This window comes from Eurypyga helias, unplaced genomic scaffold (genome assembly GCF_000690775.1).
Source record: "Eurypyga helias isolate BGI_N326 unplaced genomic scaffold, ASM69077v1 scaffold20657, whole genome shotgun sequence".
NCBI classification, from domain to species: domain Eukaryota; kingdom Metazoa; phylum Chordata; class Aves; order Eurypygiformes; family Eurypygidae; genus Eurypyga; species Eurypyga helias.
In genome coordinates, this window is record NW_010261724.1 from 1 (window position 1) to 21,574 (window position 21,574).

The 21,574-nt window shown below is 40.3% G+C and overlaps 1 protein-coding gene across 1 annotated transcript; it reads left to right on the forward strand.

Annotated features, from left to right (window-relative positions):
* Nucleotides 1-4,111: 4,111 nt before the first annotated feature.
* On the forward strand, nt 4,112-13,696 carry UGCG (UDP-glucose ceramide glucosyltransferase; the record flags this gene model as incomplete). Its single annotated transcript, XM_010155477.1, has 8 exons — nt 4,112-4,296; nt 7,810-7,912; nt 8,740-8,841; nt 9,232-9,344; nt 10,897-11,075; nt 11,491-11,577; nt 11,989-12,178; nt 13,458-13,696. Coding segments are annotated over 8 exons (1,130 nt in total), but the record flags the coding sequence as incomplete, so codon positions are not given.
* Between the last annotated feature and the right edge of the window lie 7,878 nt (nt 13,697-21,574).

A 21,574-nucleotide genomic window follows, 5' to 3' on the forward strand; every position in this document is an offset into this window, starting at 1 on the left:
TTCCAACCCAAACTGTTCTGTGATAGTGTAGTAGGCAACTTAATGCACAGTACTATGCCTGTGTGCTCACATCTGGGTAGAGCATTATAAGGAAATAAGTACTTGATGATAATGTATTCTTCAGGCTTAGTTATGTCCTTGACGAGTCCTCCTGTGCTTCTCTCTCTGCCCAAGTGTTGTCTTGGGCTTCCTGGTGGGGTGGACCAGAACTATGACAAAGGCTGTTCCTGCAGACCCCTTCCCTCCCATCTTCACAGGCAGGCAAAACTTTCACTGTAGGTCCCAAGCCAAATGCTGTCTTAAACTCATAACTATAAATCTTATTCCATCTATCAATATGGTTATGCATGTGTTTTATGAAATTACATTCTCTATAAAAAATGTGCTTGGTTACTTAATTGTAAAAGGTGACTGTATAAAAAGTTACCTCTGTAAGGTACAGAAAATTATTTGGTAGTTATCTATGCCTTCTTAAGTGGAATTGTCTTTCCACTGTTACATTAATGTGGTAGGATTTTAAATGGGCTGTAACGAGCCTTTGTGAAGCAGGGGTGCTGTTAACCCTTTCACTAACTTTTTGAGCTCCTCCAGTCTGTTTCAGTTGTATTTAATGCTCTGACTAGTGTGGTGCATCCACAGCAAACTTTATTTTTCCTTCTCTGCCTAAAGGTACCTGCATTTGGAAGTCTTTTAGCACAAGATAGGTGTAAAAAGTAAGGAAGATATGGGGAGCTCATCTGTTTTATCTTTGTCAAAAGAAGCAGGGTAGTCTTATCCTGGTTCTTCTGTTGAAGCAGTGATCTCTGGTCTGTCACTCCGTAGCAGACCAACATTCCACAAACACCCTCGGTTCACTAACATGAAGGGAGAAGTGTGTGAATTCAGCAGTAAAGCAGGAAAACAGCCCCTTTCAGAAGTAAGTCATCTGCTAGTTTATCTCAATGGCCTGTGGAACCATAGCCTTCATGGGATGCCTTCAGTGATCCCAGCATCTCGTTAGTGCTGTCTTGCAGTATTTAAGTACCTGTTACAAAACTTACCTCCCTCTAATATCCCCCTAATAGGATAATTCTTTAATGTAGCTGCTGAGGGAAGGTTGACACCAGTGAATAAGGAGTGTTCAGGTGTTTTTCAGCTGCTTTTAAAAGGTATATGTTACTATTTCAGCTGAGACCCAGCAGCTGGAGGGTGTGCCTACTGTAGCATGCTTTCTGGTTTTGCTAGAATATTCTCCTGCCCAGAATGAGGTGAGGGAAGGAAATGTAGTCTGGGCCTAAAAGAAAGAAAAGCTTTATTGCTTAATATAATACAACAATTAATCATGTAGCACATTGGGCAGTGATAAATCAGTAACCTGGATTTTATCTTTGGAAATGTCTTTTTTCCTCTGCTGAGAGAAGAGATCTAGATTCCAGTTGCTTCTGAGGGTAAAGTATTATGTTAGGGAACTAAGTTTGAGGAAGATTTTACAGATGCCTCTGACATGACATACGATGTTTGAACTACAGTTCCTGACACCATTACGTATCCTGCTGTTCCTTTCTTTCACAGCACCAGACCTGTTTTAAATAACTTCATTTTCACTGCATAGGGATTGCAGGCTGATCTGTTTAATATATGTAGGTGCAAAAATGCTTATAGATAACCTGGTGACTGCTCTTCGACACGGGATCTGAAAGTGCCTTTGAGTAGTGCTCTGCCAGCATTTGTTTCAGAGTTCAGTTTTTACACATTCCTTGGTGTAGTGTTTTTCTGTGGGTCACTGCATTAGGCAGAAGTAGATAAAAATGCATTAAGTACATCTGTATGGTATGTTTTGAGTGCTTTGGGCTAATTTCAGTGCAAAATAATAGATTATATTCTATATGTGATAAACTTTGTGAAAGGAGTGCTTTCCTTTATTATAACTTTGAACTGTATGTGTCACAGGCGCTCAGTGGTAATGAAGACCACTGTGATCACCACACCTGTCTGAGAGCTGAACCACCATAAGCCCAAGAGAGTGCTCAAAAATACCAACAGACTGCTTCATCTTGCCTCTGCTTTGGAGACTTTGGGGCATGTTCAGTAACACACAACATTTAGAACATACTTGCATCAACAGTGTTAAGGTGGTTTGTCTGTTAATTGGACATCCATGTAAAATATGCAAACTGAGCCTAACATTGTAGCTTGTTTTGTAAGACAGCTGGTCTGTTTCTCTGATGTTAGGTTTTCAGTGGTATCTTTCTAATTCTTCAGAATGTGCCACTTCACGAACGGTCCTTCTCAGTGTAAGATGATCTGATTTACAGTTAATTTGCCTCTTGCCCCATGGAGTCTAACAGAGCATTGCGATTACTGGCGTGGAAATGGCTTTACCTTAGTGTCACCACACCACAGTGCTTTCGGGATGGCAGGCTGCCACTTTTGTGCCGTGTTATGAATAGAGCATGTCAGACAGTCTCACCATACTGAGCCATACTCATCGGAAGTCTTGGTGTGTGGTGTTTCATAGCTGAACAGATCCTGATAATGCCTCGTTTGCATGTTTTCCAAGGTTTCCCTGTTACACTCTGTGTAGGCTTTTCGTTATGGAATTTAATCACCTGCATAGCCCTGTGTGTCAGCATGGTTTGTACTACACCTCCTTGCAAGATTCTGCAGTTTTCTTGCTTGGTGGTTATTCTTTATCACAGTCCTGCCTCAAGTTTGTCTTCGTCTTTTCTCTCCTTACCTTTTCCAATTTACTCTGCCACTTCCTTCTCATCTCCTGCTCATCAAGGCTTTTCGCTCTTCAAAGCTCTGTGCATTGCTACAGTCCATTTTAAATGGAGTATGTTTTTCTGTGCATTATCAGCCTTCTGTTCCCCCTGGTCAAAGTTGAATTTTTGAGACTCTCCCTTACTGAGTCTAAAGCCCTTGCTTGCTGTGATGTTTGTGAAAACTGGTAAAGAATCTTTCTCTGTGATAGCTAATTGAACTGTGGCTTTTCTTGCTTTGTTCTGGCTGCCCCTTGGCTGCTAATTGCTGAACAAAGCTATTTCATTTTACCTCCGCAGTGCCCAGGCATGGACTAAAAAGTAGGAGGACATTATCTGCTTTGTCCTTCTGTCTGTTTAGTGAGCCTGTTGTTATTCTGTAATAGCATTATGCCCCTGGTGTCCAGCTGCAAACCAGCCTGACAAGAGCATGCTGGGAGGGGGTGGAGAGCTGATGAGGTAACACATGTGATGTCACTGTCCCATTCCAGTAAAAAACAACTTGAGAGGTATTGGAATCTCTTCTCTTAGGGGAGCTCCTTCATAGTTCAGTAATTTCACTTATCGGGTACCTTCTTCAGGAACATGCCTCTAAAGAACTTATTTTTACTATTTAACCAGGATTAAGCATGCCATGAAGCAATGCCATTCCCTTTTTTTTTTTTTGAGGCAGCATCCTCTAAAGGTGTGAAAGCTTTTAAATTAAGAATTTATACAATTAGGTACATGCTACAATAAAGTATCTTCCAGTCTGACTGCTATGCATGTTGGAGAACTACAGTATGCAGTATATACACTAATTTTCAAATTTTAAGTTTCAGCAAATACTTCTTCTCTAGTTACTTAAATAATCTGTTATATACATATTTCTAGGATTTTGGTACTCAAGCTGATTTGATCCTTCTTGGAGGCTTTTGCTACCAGATTGATCAGTAGGAACAACTGCTTCCCCTGTGCTTTTAGCTTGGTCTAAACTTTGCATAACTTAATGGGGTAAAAGGAAAAAGCACCTGGAAAAAAGCATTTTTCTTTTTTTGCCTTGTATACAGTAAATTGGTTTTTTCCTGATAATTTTGTTATAACACTATGACTTTACTGCTGTGGAGGAATGCAGAAAAATCTTCTCCTGTGTAGTCTGAAAAAAGATGCTCTTACTGTTCAAAATGCAGAGTGTAAATGCGTTAATCTGAAATTACTAAATTGAATAAGGTTGAACTTAACCTAATCGCAATACTAAGCGTTTTTTAGGTGTTCTTTCTGATGCGTCAACTTTCAGATATGAAGATAACTGTTTCTATAACCCTTTTTTTAAGCAGTGTTAACTCCCAAGCATTCTTAGTTCTGACTGTACTTTGAATGGAATTCTCTAGGGTATTTTCTTTATGTGGTGATACATGTTATTTCTCCTTACAGACGCCTGCACCTCAATAAGAAAGCCACAGATAAACAGCCGTATAGCAAGCTTCCTGGTGTTTCACTTCTAAAGCCGTTAAAAGGTGTGGATCCTAACCTGATCAACAACTTGGAAACCTTCTTTGAATTGGATTATCCAAAAGTATGTATACTACTTTGCATATTTTCTTTTCTTCCATTGCCTCTAAAAGTTGTATCAGGAGCTTGCTAGGGGTATGCAACTTGTTTATGTCTTGGATTGTTCTTCCACAGTAGATGCATAATTACACACTTTACATGTTGCAACCAAAACTAGTCCTTTTTAAAAATCTGTCAATAAAGGAATGTGACCAGGGCTTATGGACAATACATACTCTGTATTTCACTAATTTGTTTAATCATTATTCCTGTATTGTGGTGTTTATAGCAGTATGAAATCCTTCAACCCATAAAAGATGCCAGATACCCTTCCCAATTAACTACTCTGTAACAGATCCTCTAAAAGAGAACACTTAACTGGTAGTCTGAAGCTTTCTGGTGTTTCTTACTGATGGCTCCTGTGATGAAGAATTGCTCAGTGATGAGGTGGCATACCTCACCAAGTTGTTGGTAGAATAGTCTCCAAGCCACTTATCAGTGTTGGGAAACAGTTAATAAAAGCTTAGATTTGCTGTTGAATACTTATCACTTATAGTACAAAGTCAAACAGTAATCTGAGTGTGTCAGATGCTGTCCTTGCTCGAAGGAGCTTACAACTTCAAGGAGAAATCTGCAAATGTTTGCTGCATTGTTCACTATTCACTGACATTGTTCAGGCCAATGGCTCGATGTCTGGTCTGGAGACTAGTGGCAAGCAGTGTTCCTCAGGAATTGGTATCGGGACCGGTGCTGTTTAATGTCTTTGCCAGTGATGTGGATGGTGGGATCGAGTGCACCCTCAGCAAGTTTGCTGATGACACCAAGTTGTTTGGTGTGGTCGACATGCTGGAGGGAGGGGATGCCATCCAGAGGGACCTGGACAGGCTGGAGAGGTGGGCCACTGCCAACCTCATGGAGTTCAACAAGGCCAAGTGCAAGGTCCTGCACCTGGGTTGGGGCAATCCCAAGCACAAGTACAGGCTCTTAGTTAGGCTTCCTTTTGAACCTAAACCATTCTATGATTATGCATCTGAAACACTTGACTACAAATACAGTTTGTTTGAGAACTGTAAAAAACAGGATAACTTACTGGCTTTGAGCAAGCTGTTCTAGTGGAAGGTGTCCCTGCCCATGGCAGGAGGGTTGGAACTAGATTTTTTTTTTGTCCCTTCCAACCCAAACAGTTCTGTGATTCTCTGAAAGTGACTTGCTGATGTATTTATAGAAATGTTTTTGTTGTCTTTTACAGCTGAGGCCAGATTAATTTCTAGCTGGGCTTTGGCCCTCCTAATTTTCTCCCTGCCTAACCTCACAATACCCTTGTGGTCCTCCTGAGTCCTCTGCCCCTTCTTCCAGAACTCATAAACTTTCCCTTTTTTCCTACATTATACAGTACAAGATACACAAGCAAGTATAAGATTACACAGTACAAACAAGCTCCCTAGACTGTTTGAAAACACTTCTGTACAATAATGACAAAAATACTTCATTAAAAAGATTGACATTACACCAGAAAGATTAGGACAACAGTACTGTGTGTTGTTCAGAGTTCAGCCATCCAGGGAAAAATACTGGGAAAGAATAATATTAAACTTCTTCCTGTGAAGATGAGTCAACCTGCAGTGATACTGATGCTCTGATACTCTTCTGCGACACCCTGTGCATGAAATCGCCTCGCCTTGCATAGAAGCTAGTTACGCAGTTACCAAACCTCAAGACTTACGTGTAATATGTTGTCAGTGAATACTGTTTACCTATGGTGCAGTTTGTAATTTTGGCAGAAATCTGTGTTCACGTTGCGCCCAAACGAACCTGACTGGTTCTGTAGATAAGCATCTTTTCTGCTTCAGTCATGCATTTTGTAGTTCTTTACTTTGATACTGCATACAGAGGCCATTTACTGTGATTTTTTTTCTGTTTTCAAATATTGGGATGTCTTATGTTTTTTATTATTTCTGGTTGAATTTCTTAAAGAATATGGATGTAGAATTCTCATTGCAATTGTGGATTGGAGATTAGTTATTTGATTACTAGTGAAAATAGATGTAATAAAGAACTAAATTCTTCAGTTAGTAGTTTCTATGATGTTCATGCTGTCAGGACTGTTCTGTTGTGGTGGAAGGACCTGTCTGCTTAATGAGATGGGTCTTTTACCCTTTAAGTTCCATTTTCCATGCTGGTAAAATGATAGGAATCAAATACTGTTTACTTGGACTTTGAGTTGCATTCTGGTAGGTAGAGATGTGTTTGCCTGATAGTTAGTAGTAGTAGAATGTGTCTTATCAACTCCCATTTAGTGGTTAATGATTTTAAGTTTCCATGATACTCTGAATGCAGTGAGTCGTTGAGGTTTGTTGTGTTTAACAATGCCCATTTTTTCTTGAAACAATTCTTAATGTCTTCTGTTGTATGAAATACTTCTTACTGAACAAGAACATCAGAGATTGTCCTCACAGAGCCCACAGATAGTATTTGAAGTTCAGATTATTTTTTGCTTAAGGAGTTTACTGAAAATAATGTTCAGTGAGGTGATAGAATAGCATAAGGGGGAATAAGAGCTGCTTCGGTCATTATTTACAACTACTGTATCAAAGGAAGTCCAAGAACATAGTTTTTAACGACATTGGATTTTTAAATCTTGGATTGTAAAAATGGCTTCTAGTTATCTTTGCCAGAAATTGCATTTTCTGAGTCTTATTCTGTGGATTTGAGCTCTAGCAACTTGTAAAGTTAACAGGAAGATGAGAGATTCATCAAGTAAGGAGTATTCAAGGGATTTGCTGTTAATGCAGAAACAAATACCTCTATCAAAGCTTGCAAGGCTGTCTCAAAACGTTGAATAACTTTTAAAATGCTATTTTAATACACGTGTAACAAGCATGTAGATTGATTGCTGGAACAGCTACAATTTTCCCTTGCTTCTTGTGGATTTTCAACCATTATTCTATTAATGAGGAAAATTCATGTGCATTACACAGGATATACATGTTCCTGAGCTTAGCTTTATTACATGGTTAAGCGTAAGTATAGTGGTCTCTGGGTTGTCCTCCAACTCCATTCTGCATATGCATCTACAAAGTAGAGGAAAAGATGTAGTTTAGAGGTCTGTGGTCAAAGTATATCAGAACAGCATTGCTTTAATATTGTGTGCTGTAATTTCATTGAATGTGATTTGATTTAAGATTCATGTGAACAAAAATGGAAGTGGAGATAAAGTTTTTATCTTGTATACTGGGATGTTGTGCTTCATGTCTTAAAAACCCAAAAAACCTTCCAACAACAGGGAAACTAGTGCTCTTAAGTACAAGAGTTTATTGGGACACAGGCTTTGTTCTTTTTTTTTTTTCTTAAGTACTTGGTTGTGCATTAAAAGTAGTCTTGGTAATAGTAAAACAATTCCTTTGGTTTTATTTGTAGTTTAGGGCATGGAAAAGTAGTGTTCTTTTCTTTTTCAGTTTGGTACACCAAGCTTTATTCTCTACACCATATCAAGTGTCAATGTGTGTCTGTATACATTTTTTTTTATTATTTTTACTAGTATGAAGTACTACTCTGTGTACAAGATCATGATGATCCAGCTATTGATGTGTGCAAAAAGCTCCTTGGCAAATACCCGAATGTTGATGCTAGACTGTTCATAGGTAAGAAGGTGCAACTCTTACTTGTGAAGTGTTTTTAGGTTTTCTCCAAAATATGGGCAGAACAAGACAACTATATGTTGGTTCTGTAACTTAATCATCAGTTTGGGGTAAAGAAGTAAGTTTGTTGTGATCTGTGATATCAGTCCAAAAACAATGCTAGGTAGAATTGATTTATGCAACCCCTGCAATTTTTCTCTTCTAAATCTGAAACAGCAGTTTAAATCCTGTCTACACTGAACTAAATGTGCAGGATGTGACTTGGAGTTGTGGCTGTATTTAAGCCTGAGGTCCTGCATCCATCCTTTTTCATCAGCTTAGACTGTAGGGCTCCTTCTTCACTTTACATTTGACTTAAAGGAGGGAAGGGATGTCAGAACTAGAGAGTAGTATGTCATTCTTCTATGACATGAAATGAGCTGGACCAGTCAGCTGGGAGCAAAAGAGTGGGTCTCACTTCATTCTACTCCTTTTTCATTTCTGCTAAAATTGCTGTAAGGTATAATGGTTGCAATCAGTAGCTTTAAGAAATAAGACGTAGAGAATGTTTACCTTACGTAATGTAGTAATAAACACTGTAGTTCTAATGCCCTGCCATTTTGAGGAAGCATTTGAGTATTTTTTTTCCTTTTCAATTCTCTGCATAACTGCAGTAATATCTAAAATACAGACATGAAGGAATAATTAAAATAACTATTAGTAGTGGATTTTAAGAATTGATGGATAAACATTTACTGTTCTTCAGTTAGTGTATCTAAATATTTTGGGTATTGAGTCTGAGTTCTAGAAAAAAGTGTATACACAAATAATACGTAGGTTTGTCTCTTTAGGTGGCAAGAAAGTTGGCATCAACCCTAAGATTAACAACTTAATGCCCGGCTATGAAGTTGCCAAATATGATCTCATATGGATTTGTGATAGTGGAATTAGAGGTAGGTGTGTGTTGTAAAGTGCTGACTGTTGTATTGCCTTTATTAGCTGTAGGCAAGCAGTTGCTGGAGATTATTTTGACTGAGAATACAAGCAGAAATAAAAGTTAAAAATCTGGAAAAATATTTTCATGGTATGAAAATGTTTAATCCCTAATTAAAGGTGAAAATCCTATTAAAAAACCCTGTTCAAAATGTTTCCACTGAATTTGTTGTTGGTCATGATAATGATGTTAATCACTATTACGTTTTTCTGAAACTTGGTTCTTCAAAATACTGTACATTGAAGTACATTTGCTCTTGCTAATGGTAATAGGATGAGGATTAGTGCCTCTGTACAGTAGCCTGCTATTAATAGAATTGCTCAATGAACTTTCTTCATTTGTCGCTTAGTAACACCAGACACACTGACAGATATGGCTAATCAAATGACTGAAAAAGTGGGCTTGGTCCATGGGCTCCCCTATGTTGCAGACAGACAGGGTTTTGCTGCTACCCTTGAACAGGTGAGTGCAGTATTGGTTCTGGGGTTTTTCTGCAAGACCTTGCTGACTTAAATTTGTATAGTGCCATTTGCACCTTTTGAGTGAAGAAATGTTTATTTTCAGCTGAAGTCATACTTCATACAGTCTAAGATAACTTTTAAATACTCCAAAATTCTACTGTGGTACTCTGAATATTGATGCCATATTTCAATTTACAGTACAATAATAAAGGTTACAGGATGAAAGTGATGGATTTAATTAAAAAAGAGAACTCTTTCCAGTTGTTTCTAGTCAGAAAGGGACACTAATTCTATTTTGATGTCTGAAAAGGAATACCAAACTGGCCATGACAGGATAGAGCAAAGTCCAGTTTACACACTCTTTATTTCCAGCAGGGGTTATAAGCAGGGTCTTGGAGAAGAGAAGGACACAAGCAAAGCTTATCCTGTTTTTCTGTAATAATGTCTCAACTTTTCTGCAATTTTCAGCTGAGAGGCTTCCTGAGTAGGAAGTAGACTTGTATGTTTACTAATCCTCCACATATTAGTACTTTTAGTAAGAACAGATTTCTTACATGAACTTTTCTGTTCTTTCTTTGAGTCTATAAAGATTTTGAACATCTGTAACTGTCTTTACCAGGAAGTTCCATAGATCTGTTACAGGAACCACCACCTTGTTCACTCTGACCCTTGTTCTTCTATGTAACTATTTCACGTCTCCTAATATTTCTTTTGGAAGAGAAAGTGAACAATTGATTCCTATCCACCATCTTCATATCGCTCATTCTGTCGTATTCTCCCCTCTCTTCTTTCTCAGTAAGTTCTCTTTTGTAGAATGAAGAGACTGAATTTTCTTGTTTGTTCCTCATGTCTCAAGACATGTAACAATTTTATTCTAAGATAGCATGTGTAAGGCATTTTGACCGCAAGACTGTTTGTCAAAGGCAGAAATGTGAGAGATGAAGGAAGAATGGTGGTGAGAGACACTAGCACTCATTCCCACTCCCTTTATGGACACTCCTCGTTTTAAGTTACTGGTTGTTGTAAAAAGACTTGCTCACAGTCTGATTTTTTTTCTTTGCTATTTCCATTTGCGAGTACATAAAGTAAACATAATGCCCTTGTGTACAACCATATGTAAGCTTCTCCAAACACGTATGCAGTAGTGCAGTTAATATTTACAAGAGGAAGGAGACAGCGTGTCTGTCAGCTATTGCCAAATAGTGTATTAATCCTAGTGATTAAGTTACTTGATGGATTTTTAATATGTGTTCCTGAGAACAACCTGAATAAATTAGAAATTAAATATGAAATGAAATGCAGTGGTTCACTATGTGGATTTAAAACCCACTTACAGATTTGTAAAAAACACAGGCAATATCACTACTAGATTTCTGAGATTTGATGGTAGACTAGATTTCTTAGATTGGTGGTAAAGATCTTTCCAAATACACTGTCCTAATTGGCCATGTCTAGCACTTTTACCCCTATGAACATTTTTGGAGAAAACATTGTCAGAGACTAGCATTTGCATGAACACACAGAGTTTTAAAAGCCTTATCTTGTTTTGGCAGGTTTATTTTGGAACTTCACATCCAAGGTCCTATATTTCAGCCAACTTAACTGGCTTTAAGTGTGTAACAGGAATGTCATGCCTGATGAGGAAAGATGTCTTGGACCAAGCTGGAGGACTGATAGCTTTTGCACAATATATTGCTGAAGATTACTTTATGGCCAAAGCTATAGCTGACCGGTAAGATGACTCTGAAGTGAGCTTATTGCTTTAAGTACAGCTTAAATATTTTTTTAAACATATGGTACACACTATAAGTGTTCAGGTCAGCTTCACATGTGCACAGCAAACATGCTTATGGCATGTGCTTTGTCCTAGCAATACAGTCTTTTAGGAATAATTAAGCCACATCATTGCCAGTGCCTTTAGGAAAAAAAGGTTCTGAGAACTTAGTTTAAGTATTATTCACATAGTATTTGCTCTTTTCCAGTGAGGAGACTCGATACACTTAAGTTTTTTGCTTATAGCCATTGTAATAATATGGCGCACATACCAAAGAAACTTTTCAAGCCTAATAAAATTCTGGAGTGTTTGTTTTTTAATTCTTCTTTGCATCTATTATTTGCACGTTTTAATTATAAAATTATTTTTTCAGGGGTTGGAAACTTGCAATGGCCACACAAGTTGCAATGCAAAACTCTGGTTCATATTCTATTTCTCAGTTTCAGTCCAGAATGATCAGGTAAAATTTTAATCTTTACTTTGTCCCCCACCCAACCCTCTCATCTGCTTCTGAGGTGGATAAGCTGATAATGAGAGGGAGTACACGTTTCAAGCTAATTTGATCTGATGTCCACAATGCTTAAGTTCCAATGCACAGTTTGATGCCTGCTTCTTGTTAGTGTTGGGAGAGAGGCACTAACTAACTTTCCACAGAAGTATGAATGAGAAGTATTAAAAAAACCACCCCAAATCCTTAGTACCATGTGCAGTATCTTTAAAAGGGACAATTTGAGCAATATTTTATTTGGAGGTGTAAAGTAAATGAGATTAAAGTTGTCAGAAAAAGGCCATGATGGCTCATCATTTGATGAGGTGGTATGTGAAGGACAAAAATTGATGCAGTCAGAACTGACTTGTTTGTCTTTTCTAGGTGGGCCAAACTGCGAATCAATATGTTACCTGCCACAATAATTTGTGAGCCAATCTCGGAGTGCTTTGTTGCCAGTCTAGTTATTGGATGGGCAGCTCATCACATGTTTAGATGGGATATAATGGTATTCTTTATGTGTCACTGCTTGGCGTGGTTTATATTTGACTATATTCAACTAAAAGGTGTTCAGGTATGTAGCTTCAATTTTTGGAAGTTATTAAAGTTACTAGTGCCATCTACTTCAGCAAAAATCTAAGCCTAATTATACAAACCCAAATAATTCTCTTGATATCAAGGAAATAACAGGTCAAATACTGTTATTTCTCAGTCTTCCAGCTTTCATTACAGCAGCATGAAAATTACTACTTGTGCTTGGTTGTAACTTTTATTTTCTATATGCATCTGCCTAGGCTCTGCGAGTTTGTATTTCTGTCTCCTTGATATTAATGTTTCCAGTCTGCTCCACCTAGGCATATGCAGAAGTCTTAAGCTTTTTTGAACAGTAAAGTACAGCAGCTTTTAATCTTAGTTGTCACTTTGTCTTGTATTTAGTGAGGTGTATGTGTACTCTTAAATACCTTTTTTCAGTCTGTTTAGGTAATAGTGGACTTAGAGGACAGCTGTAGCTTGCTTCTAAAAATCTTCCTGTCACTAGAAGTGAGGCCTCAGAAAGCTTTTAATACAGAAAGCTATCACAAAGTAGAACAGCATTTGTTCTTCTATTTAGACTGCTTCCTGCTGTGTTCATATTCTGTCCAAATCTGATCCATAATTGTGTGTTCAAACTTATCAAATAATTTTCAGTATGATAAGAACTCTTTTTTGGTAGTCCAGCACTTACATGCTGGAAGTAATAAAGAAACCAACTTAGGCCTTGTGTTGATTCTGTAGGACTCCAGAAGGTCAGATTAAGTCACCCTTACTATTACTCTTCTCGACATGTGCAGCATTTAAAGAGCTTTGTGCATACTCTTCTGAAGCCTCATTGTGTTTTTGGCTCTGCATGTAGCTGGAAATGCTCAAAGGAGCAGAAAATACATAGGGGCCATAAGCCTTTCGTTAGTCCCACTGTTCCTATGCAGTAGGCCAAAGGCCTACATACTTGAATTTCACTCTGGGAATGTGCAGGAGTGTTCTGTCTAGGTACTGTTCTTTTGGGGGCTGTGGCAAAACCCCAGTGTCTGCTCGAACAGAGTTTTACAGTTTCAAAAAGAAAAAGTGAAACTGCTATGCTTTTTCCTTGCCTTTTTCTCTACCTACAAGTCTCTTCAAACATTCTTGGCCATTCTGTGAAGGTCCTCATGTTTAATATGTATAATCATATCTTGAAGGTATTTTTGGCTTATTAAAAAATATGCTATTTATATGTAAATCTGTTTCACAAGCTTTAGAGTAGATTTATTAACACAAATGTTTTAAATTCCTTTTGAATAATCGGTATGTTTAAATACTTGCTTTTACATTCCTAGGGTGGAGCTCTGTGTTTTTCAAAACTTGATTATGCAGTAGCTTGGTTCATCAGGGAGTCGATGACAATTTACATTTTCCTATCTGCTTTGTGGGACCCCACTATTAGCTGGAGGACAGGACGCTACAGACTACGTTGTGGAGGCACTGCAGAAGAAATTCTTGATGTATAGCCACAGCTTTGTAACTGTGAATGTCCAAAAGAGAACAGGGGGAAGGAAAGTATTATAAATTGTTTATATAAATACTTTCAAGAAAATCTACCTTCAGTAGTTTTATTACTTGTATGTTTTGGTATCTGTTCTTCTAATTTATTTTTGCATGGCACTTGCATCTGTGAAAATACATCTGTAGTCTTGGCCAAATGGTACCTTGCTCCTACATACAAATAGAAGTGGAGAGAATTGGTCCTGACAACTGTGTTCTTACAGGAACGCTCTGCAGTAAACTCCTTTTTACAAAAAAATGTATCCTCCTGGATATGAGCAGCTTCTTACTCCATGGTGTGCTAGCCTAGCAAATCCAGGGTTCACGCAGCTATTTTCCAGCTGGAATATACAAGGCTGTGCCTAGTAAAATCATACAGTACAGCTGGCTTTATCCTAATAAACTGAGCTTGTGACAGGACCTTGGGAAAGAAGCTCTTAAACGCTTTATGCCTACCTCTTGTGGTTGCTGCAGAACAAGAGTGATGGAAGCAAAAGAATGGAATGTTAAAAACACTTTGCAAAAACAAACTGAAGTCAGGCTGAAGTCTTGTGTTTGTGTGTATGAAATGCTTCAGTCACTGCGATGAACCAAAATTGGACTGAGTTTGACAGAATGAGTTGGAAGGAATTACTGGTCAGGCATGTATTGTGGGCATCTTTTGGCCAACTCTGATCTGGTTCTGTCTTGAACCTTGTTAAGCACTGTGCTGTAACTAGCCAAGCTGGTCCCCTTCAATACTTCCATCCTTTTTTAGGGGGTGTTTGTTTTTCCCTGTGAGTGAATGCTCTGATGGGGGGCGGGGGGGCGCGTGCGTGTGTGTGGGGTGTAGTAGGGGGTAGGAGGGAGCAGAAATACATTTCAGAAACATTTCACACGTGAGCTATTTTCTTACACAATGTCTTAAGAATGTAATTTCATGATGCAGGTATTTAATATCTTTTTAAAGTGAACATACCTATACTAGTCAGTTAATTATTCGATTGCAGTAGATATTGTGAATATATTAAAGGGCCGGGAGAGTTTGCTGTTACTGATTAAAATTGTAATCTTAATTTAAATATCAAACTAAGTCTGCTCTTGGCTTTTTGCCTTCTACCATTAGTCTAGCCTTTAAATTGGACTTTTGTATTCCAGTGGTATGACTAAAAGGACTAGATTATAATGCATGCCGTGTCTTCCCCCCTCTCTGCTCCCTGTAGCTTGGTTTCCAACCTCATTGTGAGACTTCCTAATTTGTGGTGAACTGGACTTGCTTTCTTTGAACACTTCTTAATTAAAAAAACGCAGCAAAGTTAGAGAGGGATGTTGCATAAGCCTTTTGTTTTCATAATTGTATTTATGCTGCTTTGCTTTTCTTCGTATGGGATAGCATATTGTCACCATGAATGTGAGCTGCTAATTACGAGGCTGATGCCAACAAAGCAGCTTTAAAAGTTGGATGATAACGTGTAGCATATTAGCAATAATGACATGTATTTATAAAAATGGACATTTATACCTTACTGAGCCAGTCCCTTACCTGTCATATGCTACACAAGTGTGAAGTGTATGTATTGTAAAACATATGCAAAATGGGCCAAAATGCTTCATTCACCTTAATATCTTTTTGCCTTATGATACCATGGAACTGTTTTAATGGGCATTTCTGTGTGAACAAAGGCTTTTGATGCATGCTTCATTCTTTTCATGTGAATCAGGAAGAACTCTTCCTGAGGAAAGTTGCACACTGAAAGCTAGTCTGGTTGTGACCCACGAAAACATCCTGGCTTTAATATCTTTTCTCACATTGTTGAATTTTGCAGACAATGTTTGTATCTTTGTTTGTTTCATGAAGTTTGATGCCATTCATTGCACTGCTGAAGTGAAGCTTAGCTTGCAACTTAGCTCTATGCTGATTTCTATGCAAGCAGTGGAACAGAACCAAAAAAAAAAGGCTGAACAGACTTTATTTTTGGAAAAAAATGAGGGGGATAATTGTTTAACAGGTGCTTTTAGTAGAGCCATCTTTGGTCATGAAAAATAAAGCTTCACTTCAGCAAATAGTTTCGTTTGGTTGACTACGAAATGGAAACCAACACTGTCAAACATTGCAGAAGATGCTGCAGCAGAACTTCTAGAAGTTGAAAATGGCTTATGTAAAGTTGTGTTCATCTACAGAAGTGTAGACTATACCATGTTTATTTAAAATCATTGTCTTGTTTTTTCTTATTTAAAAAATAAATTTTTAATACAATCTGTTTGGAATACAGGGTTGGTTTTTTGCCCTTTGTTCAGTTATGCTCGAACATGACTACTTCATTGGAGTTTTGATAGATTTCACTTCTCATTCATCTTCAGAAATAAATGGATGGGCCCTTCTTTTGAGTGTTTTTTATAGCTGGATCATCTGATTCGGATTTTATATTTTGCTGAAATTAACTTGTGTGCCTCAATGTAATTTTTGAGTTCTCCTTAGCCTTTCAGAGTAACTTAAACCTGACAGCTGAGCAGATAGTTCCCCATCTGTTGTACCTGGTCAGCCTAGGTTCACATCAGAGATGGCTATTTTGGCCACAACACATGTTGAAACTGAGGACTAGTGCTGATAGTTTCTTTGAGGTGCTCTACCAAGAAAGCACCCTGTGCTTAATCTGTCATCTGGCTTGCTTTTTCTTGTCTCTTCCCTAACACTTAAGATTTTCATCCTAAACTTAGTAAGAGACAGTGTGCATGATAGAGTTGTTGGAGTCTGGGAGGCATGGTGGAAACAAACACCACTGGAATCCCTTAAACTTAAATATTCCTGAGTGCATTTTGTGTGCAATGCACTTGCAGTCACATAGCACAGTACCTAAATCCCCTTTCCTGTGTCTGTCTATTTTTCCTCTCTACTATTACGGAATGTTTTGATTTTATTCTGTGCTTTCAAATTAAATCTCTCCTGCTTGAACTTCTTTTATTGCCACACTTTTGTCTCCTGATGCCGACTGCTGACTCCCTGCTCTTCCTATTGGAAGGTTCATCTCCTCCTAACCACCTGCTTTCATATATTGCTTCTGGAAGCTGTTCCATTCGTCTTAAAGTCATCTTAAGGCTCCACTGAGTTCAGATCACCTAATTTTAAGGTGGGTTTGATCCCCAGCCTTTCTTGGGTTGAATTGCCTCCCCAGCACCTGTGAGGCTAATTCTGGCTATTGAGGCCTCAACCTAAAGTTTTGCATGGCAGTAGACGGACATTTTATAGCTCTACAAAGTGACTTCAGCTCAGTATGCTCCAGGCTTGTCTAAATAACACTTGGAAGAGAGGATGGCAGTGTACACAATGGCAATAATTTCAAACTTAATCCAGTTTTTGGGTGTGAGAATGCATAAACTGAAGTTTCTAACTGTCAGATTATACTGCATGGATCTACTGCTTGGATATTCAGAGTGTATACACAAGTTTAAATAAAGGTGTTTTCTTACCTCTTCATATAAACCAAATTCCACGACAGTACTGCCCCGTAACAGTAAGTGCTGCGTATTTGGGCTGGTGAGAACTTGCCCCAGGAAAGCCACCTCCACTTTCAGGTTGCCTTTGGAGAGGGCATATACGATTCCTGCCTCAGCATTGTAGAGCTGCACCGTAACTCAGATCAGTGATGTGGGACATGCTTTTAACAAAAAAAAACCCCAAAAAACAACCTCACAACAATATGCATCCCAAAACCCCCACAGGACCGAGCCCCCCGGCTTTGTGTATCCTGTAGGTCCCGCACATTTGCGGTCTGACCGCAGGCTTTATTTCTGACGCTCACCAGCTCAAGACTGGGTGGCTACTTAGGTGTGGTTTGTGCTTCTGGGGAGCGTATGCTGCTGCTTCTTGATCTCAGTCAGCTCTAAATGTCAGTGTGGCTGTTGATCACTGAAGAGGTGCAAACAGGACAGCTTGCCAGTGAAGTTTGTAGATTGCTGCTTGTCTCGCCCCTCCACACATCCCCCGGCTCTCTCTGCCTGTTGCTGACAGGAAGGAAGGGCCCCAGCCAAACCCGTGTGCCAGCTGGAATTAATGGCCATTTTATACGCGGCCGACGTGGGGTGAATGGCAGAGGTCAGGCTCGTGTGCCTGTGCAGGAAGCCCGTGAGCTCACTGGGAGCATGAAACGGGAGCTGTCAAAAGAGATCTCTTGGCTGGGCTCTGACGTGAAGTGAGTTATTGTTCTTGACTTGGGCTTTGCATCCTCTGGGCCTGTGTTAAACTGGAGTCTGCTTGCAGGGTTGCAGTGAGCTCCAAGGACTTCAAAGCTCTGCTAGCCTTCCCTCCTCCCTGCCCTCACTGCATGATGAGTAGTTTTCCTCTTTGGAGGCTCTCCTGCTGCCTGGAAGAGTGTGTTTTTACGTAATTCAATAGTAACTTATTTTGGTGGCAGTGGTTCCTTCCTTTGATACCAAAATACCAGGGGAGGTGCTGCAACAACGGGGCCTGTACGGTACACGTGTAAAATGAAGTGACACATCTAGAAGGGACACCCCTAACCTCATGGAAATGAGAAGAAACATGGAGAACCTATCAATCCTCTGGGGGATTCTGTCAGTATAGGTAATCAAGTGTAGTTTTCTGTTACATGCAGTTATATATATGTGCGTACATTTTTATAGATCAACTAACAACAAAATAAAATGTTGCAAGATACCTTCAATTTGACATGCCTGGTCTGTTCTGTGGGTGGACCAGACAGGTAAAATAATGTTTTTCTAACAAAAAGCCAGCAGCTCAAAGTTAAATAGATTGTGAGCCGTTGAGGCTAGTATTGAGTTTCATTTCATCTCTCGGTCATCAGACGGAGAAGTGATCAAAAAAAGTTTGAGGGTTTTTTTTTTTTCATGACTTTACTCGGAAACCTGAATAACATCGTGTTCATTCAGCCTTGTGGGCCATCTCGGTAATTCCCCACTGAGGGAGAATTTGGAGACTCCCCTTCCTGAGCTGTCAGCCCCCCAAAATCAGAGCAAGGCATGGCACATACTCTGTCACTTCCTTCCTTTCTCTTCAGCTTCACTGGCCTCTGCTCTTGGGGCGGTTGTTTTGTCCTGAAGGTGTTTGTAAAAGGAGTTTTCCCCTCAGAAATGTGTGTGAATGAGAACAGGCAGGAGAGAACGGTAGCGAATGCAGCGTTAAATTCGTGTGTGGCTAATGTTCCAGAGGGACAGAGTATGGGCAAATCTGGGTGCTTTTTCAACATCTTTGGTAATAAGGAAGAATATCACGGAGGTGAAATCTTAAAAACGTTTCTAAGGGTTCTTCCTTAGAGGGTGCAACCTCCGAGATGTCTCGCAAGGCTAATTCTCTAGAATAAGCCTGTTTCCCTTGAATTATGCAGGGCTTCCAGCAGCATCTGCTTTAGGGCAGTGGTGTGTGCCTGGCAAAGGAGGAAAGCAAGCTAATGGGAGTTGCTGCCCAAGACATGAGTATCCTGGTTACAGACCACTCAGACCTTCTCATTTTTGGCTCTCGTGCCTTAGTCACATGCAAACTCCTGCAGATGACTTGTAGGATAAGAATAGCTTGTCCCTGTTGTCCCACTGGCTGGGTGTGGAGTAGACAGATCTGGACCTTCCCTGAATTTGGGAGTGTCTGCTGCCACGGGCTTTATTTGAGATGACAACATTCACTCTTGAAATTGCTGCTGGTGGATTTCCTTGCTGTGAAGGGTCCCTGCCAATGCTGTGGGACCTGGGGCGTTGGTTTGTCCAAAGCAGACAGTGTGTCAGGGAGGGAGAAGGGCGCTGGCAGATGTTAGAAGGAGTGTTGTCCTGAGTGTATGACCACTCTAACACTGGTGGTATGGACCAGGAACCCTCTTACCTTCAGGTACCAGAATAGCACAGTTAAAATGTTGGTCTGTTTCAGGCAACCTCTCGCAGTTCCAATGGCAATTAAGCGGAGTTGTGTAGCATGTACTCAGTGACCACTGTCTGTGAATATGAAGTGTATCTTTGTATGCGGACTGACACAAACGATGATCTCATCATAATGCATCGGCAGTATGCTAACTCTGCTGGGAGTGAACGGTCATATTGGACACCCAGCGGTACTTTCATAAGGACAGTCTTTGTGCAGACAGAATACAGCTGCATATTTTTGTGCTTTGCCTGTCAAGCAGATTGCTTTTGTATGCAGCAGGTGATGGCTAAAGAGTTGATTTCATTTTGTTCAAAGCTGTAGCTGAAATGAGCATCAGAAATGAAATTTGGCATTTGCAGCCCTCTGTTCTATGATTAACAGAGAAGCTGGTGCTTTCCTGCCTCAGGCAGTCACTTGCTGTTAAAGAGTGGACCTGTTTTTTATCAACGTATAAAGTAATAAAACCAAGTGCCTGGGAGGCAGGGAAGACCGCACTTGTGCACGGTGTCTATATTGAGGCTGGTTTTCAAGGGTCTCAGCGCAGCAGCCTAAGCCCGGCAGCAGCGTTGTGCCCACAGGCCGTACCCATAGAGCTGCTCCCAGTACAAGCACGGCAGGGGAAATTGCCCTAAAAATGTCCGGCATGGGTGGTCATAGCTGTTTTGCAAGACCACAGAGGCCGTGTTGCTGACCACAAAATGATGCCACTTTACACTGCATTTCCTGCTGTCGCTTTAAGTCTGAATGCAGATCACATCCTTACTGCCCGAAGGAGGGTGCGTTTACTAACCCCTTTCCTCCACCGCCAAGACCCAGTAGCTTTGCCCTCTAACAAAACACTGTGGAATGAGTCAATTTATTACTCCCAACACCACTTTGTTGTTGTTGCCCTCTCTTGGCTGTGAATTGTTTTGAGCTTCTCACTCCCCAGGAAGTTGCTGTTGTCATCATCGACAGGCTGGACACATTTTTCCTCCTTTTTTCGGGCTGCTGGATGTGTCAGGATGCCTGAAGGGACCGAAGGTCTGCTGTTTCACCACTCCACACCAGATCTTCCCTGCTGCGTGCCTTTGGCTGGTTTGCACTGCAGCTGCTTCCGATGTCTGCTGCCATTTGCGCCGGCTGCTGCGCTGCAGTCGGTGGATTCATGTGGTTCACCTGAGCAAAGGGAAATGAACCCCTCCTCCCTGCTGTTATCAACAGAGGAGGGTATCAACAGAGGGTACTGCGGGGCAGACTCGAGTCCTGGTAAGTGGTACCTCCATGTACCGCGGCGTGCAGACGGTGTAAGTCTGACGCGGCTGACGCTTGCTGGGAACTGGTTCCTGGCAAGGAGGCAACAACAGGAAAACAAGGTAGGCCTTTGCTTAGCATTTACACAGAGGTAAATAGATTGTTTGGAGAGTCTCACTATAGTTTTCCTGTGAAAGACACTCCTTGCTGTCACATGTGCATCGGCACCCTGTAAAAAGGGAGTATGTGTGCCAGCGTAATGCACAACCCAATGTATTTTGGATCTCTGATAAAAACCCTTGGTAGCAAGTCCTCTCGATGGCAAGTCTTAGTCACACAATCTAGTTATTTTATTGGCTCCTAAGTCCCCGCAATTTTCCTTTGCACAGACTAGGTACGCAACTGGTCTCTCAGTTACATTTCTTTAACCTCTATGCCCCGTGTCTGACTCACTGGGAAACTAAGCAACTATTTAAAGCATCTGAACATCTCTGCTCATACTTTTGCCATGTTAATCAATTAACTGTAGGGTGAGTTGGCAGTTGGGAGAAGCTGAGTGTTTTCTGATACTTCCTACCAACAGGAAACCACCAAAACCAAACCAGAACACCACCAAGTCGGGATTTCAGACACCGAGTTTCTGATTACTGTGTGCTGTTCCAGGGTCTGAGTGGGGTGGGGCTTTTAACACTTTCAACATCTGCTGGTGGGAGCTGGAAGTGACAGGCATGACCAGGCTGCCCTAATGAGGCTCTCCTGCCTATGCTAAGGCTTGGAATAAAGAACATGGCAGTTCCAGGAGTGTGAGGCAGG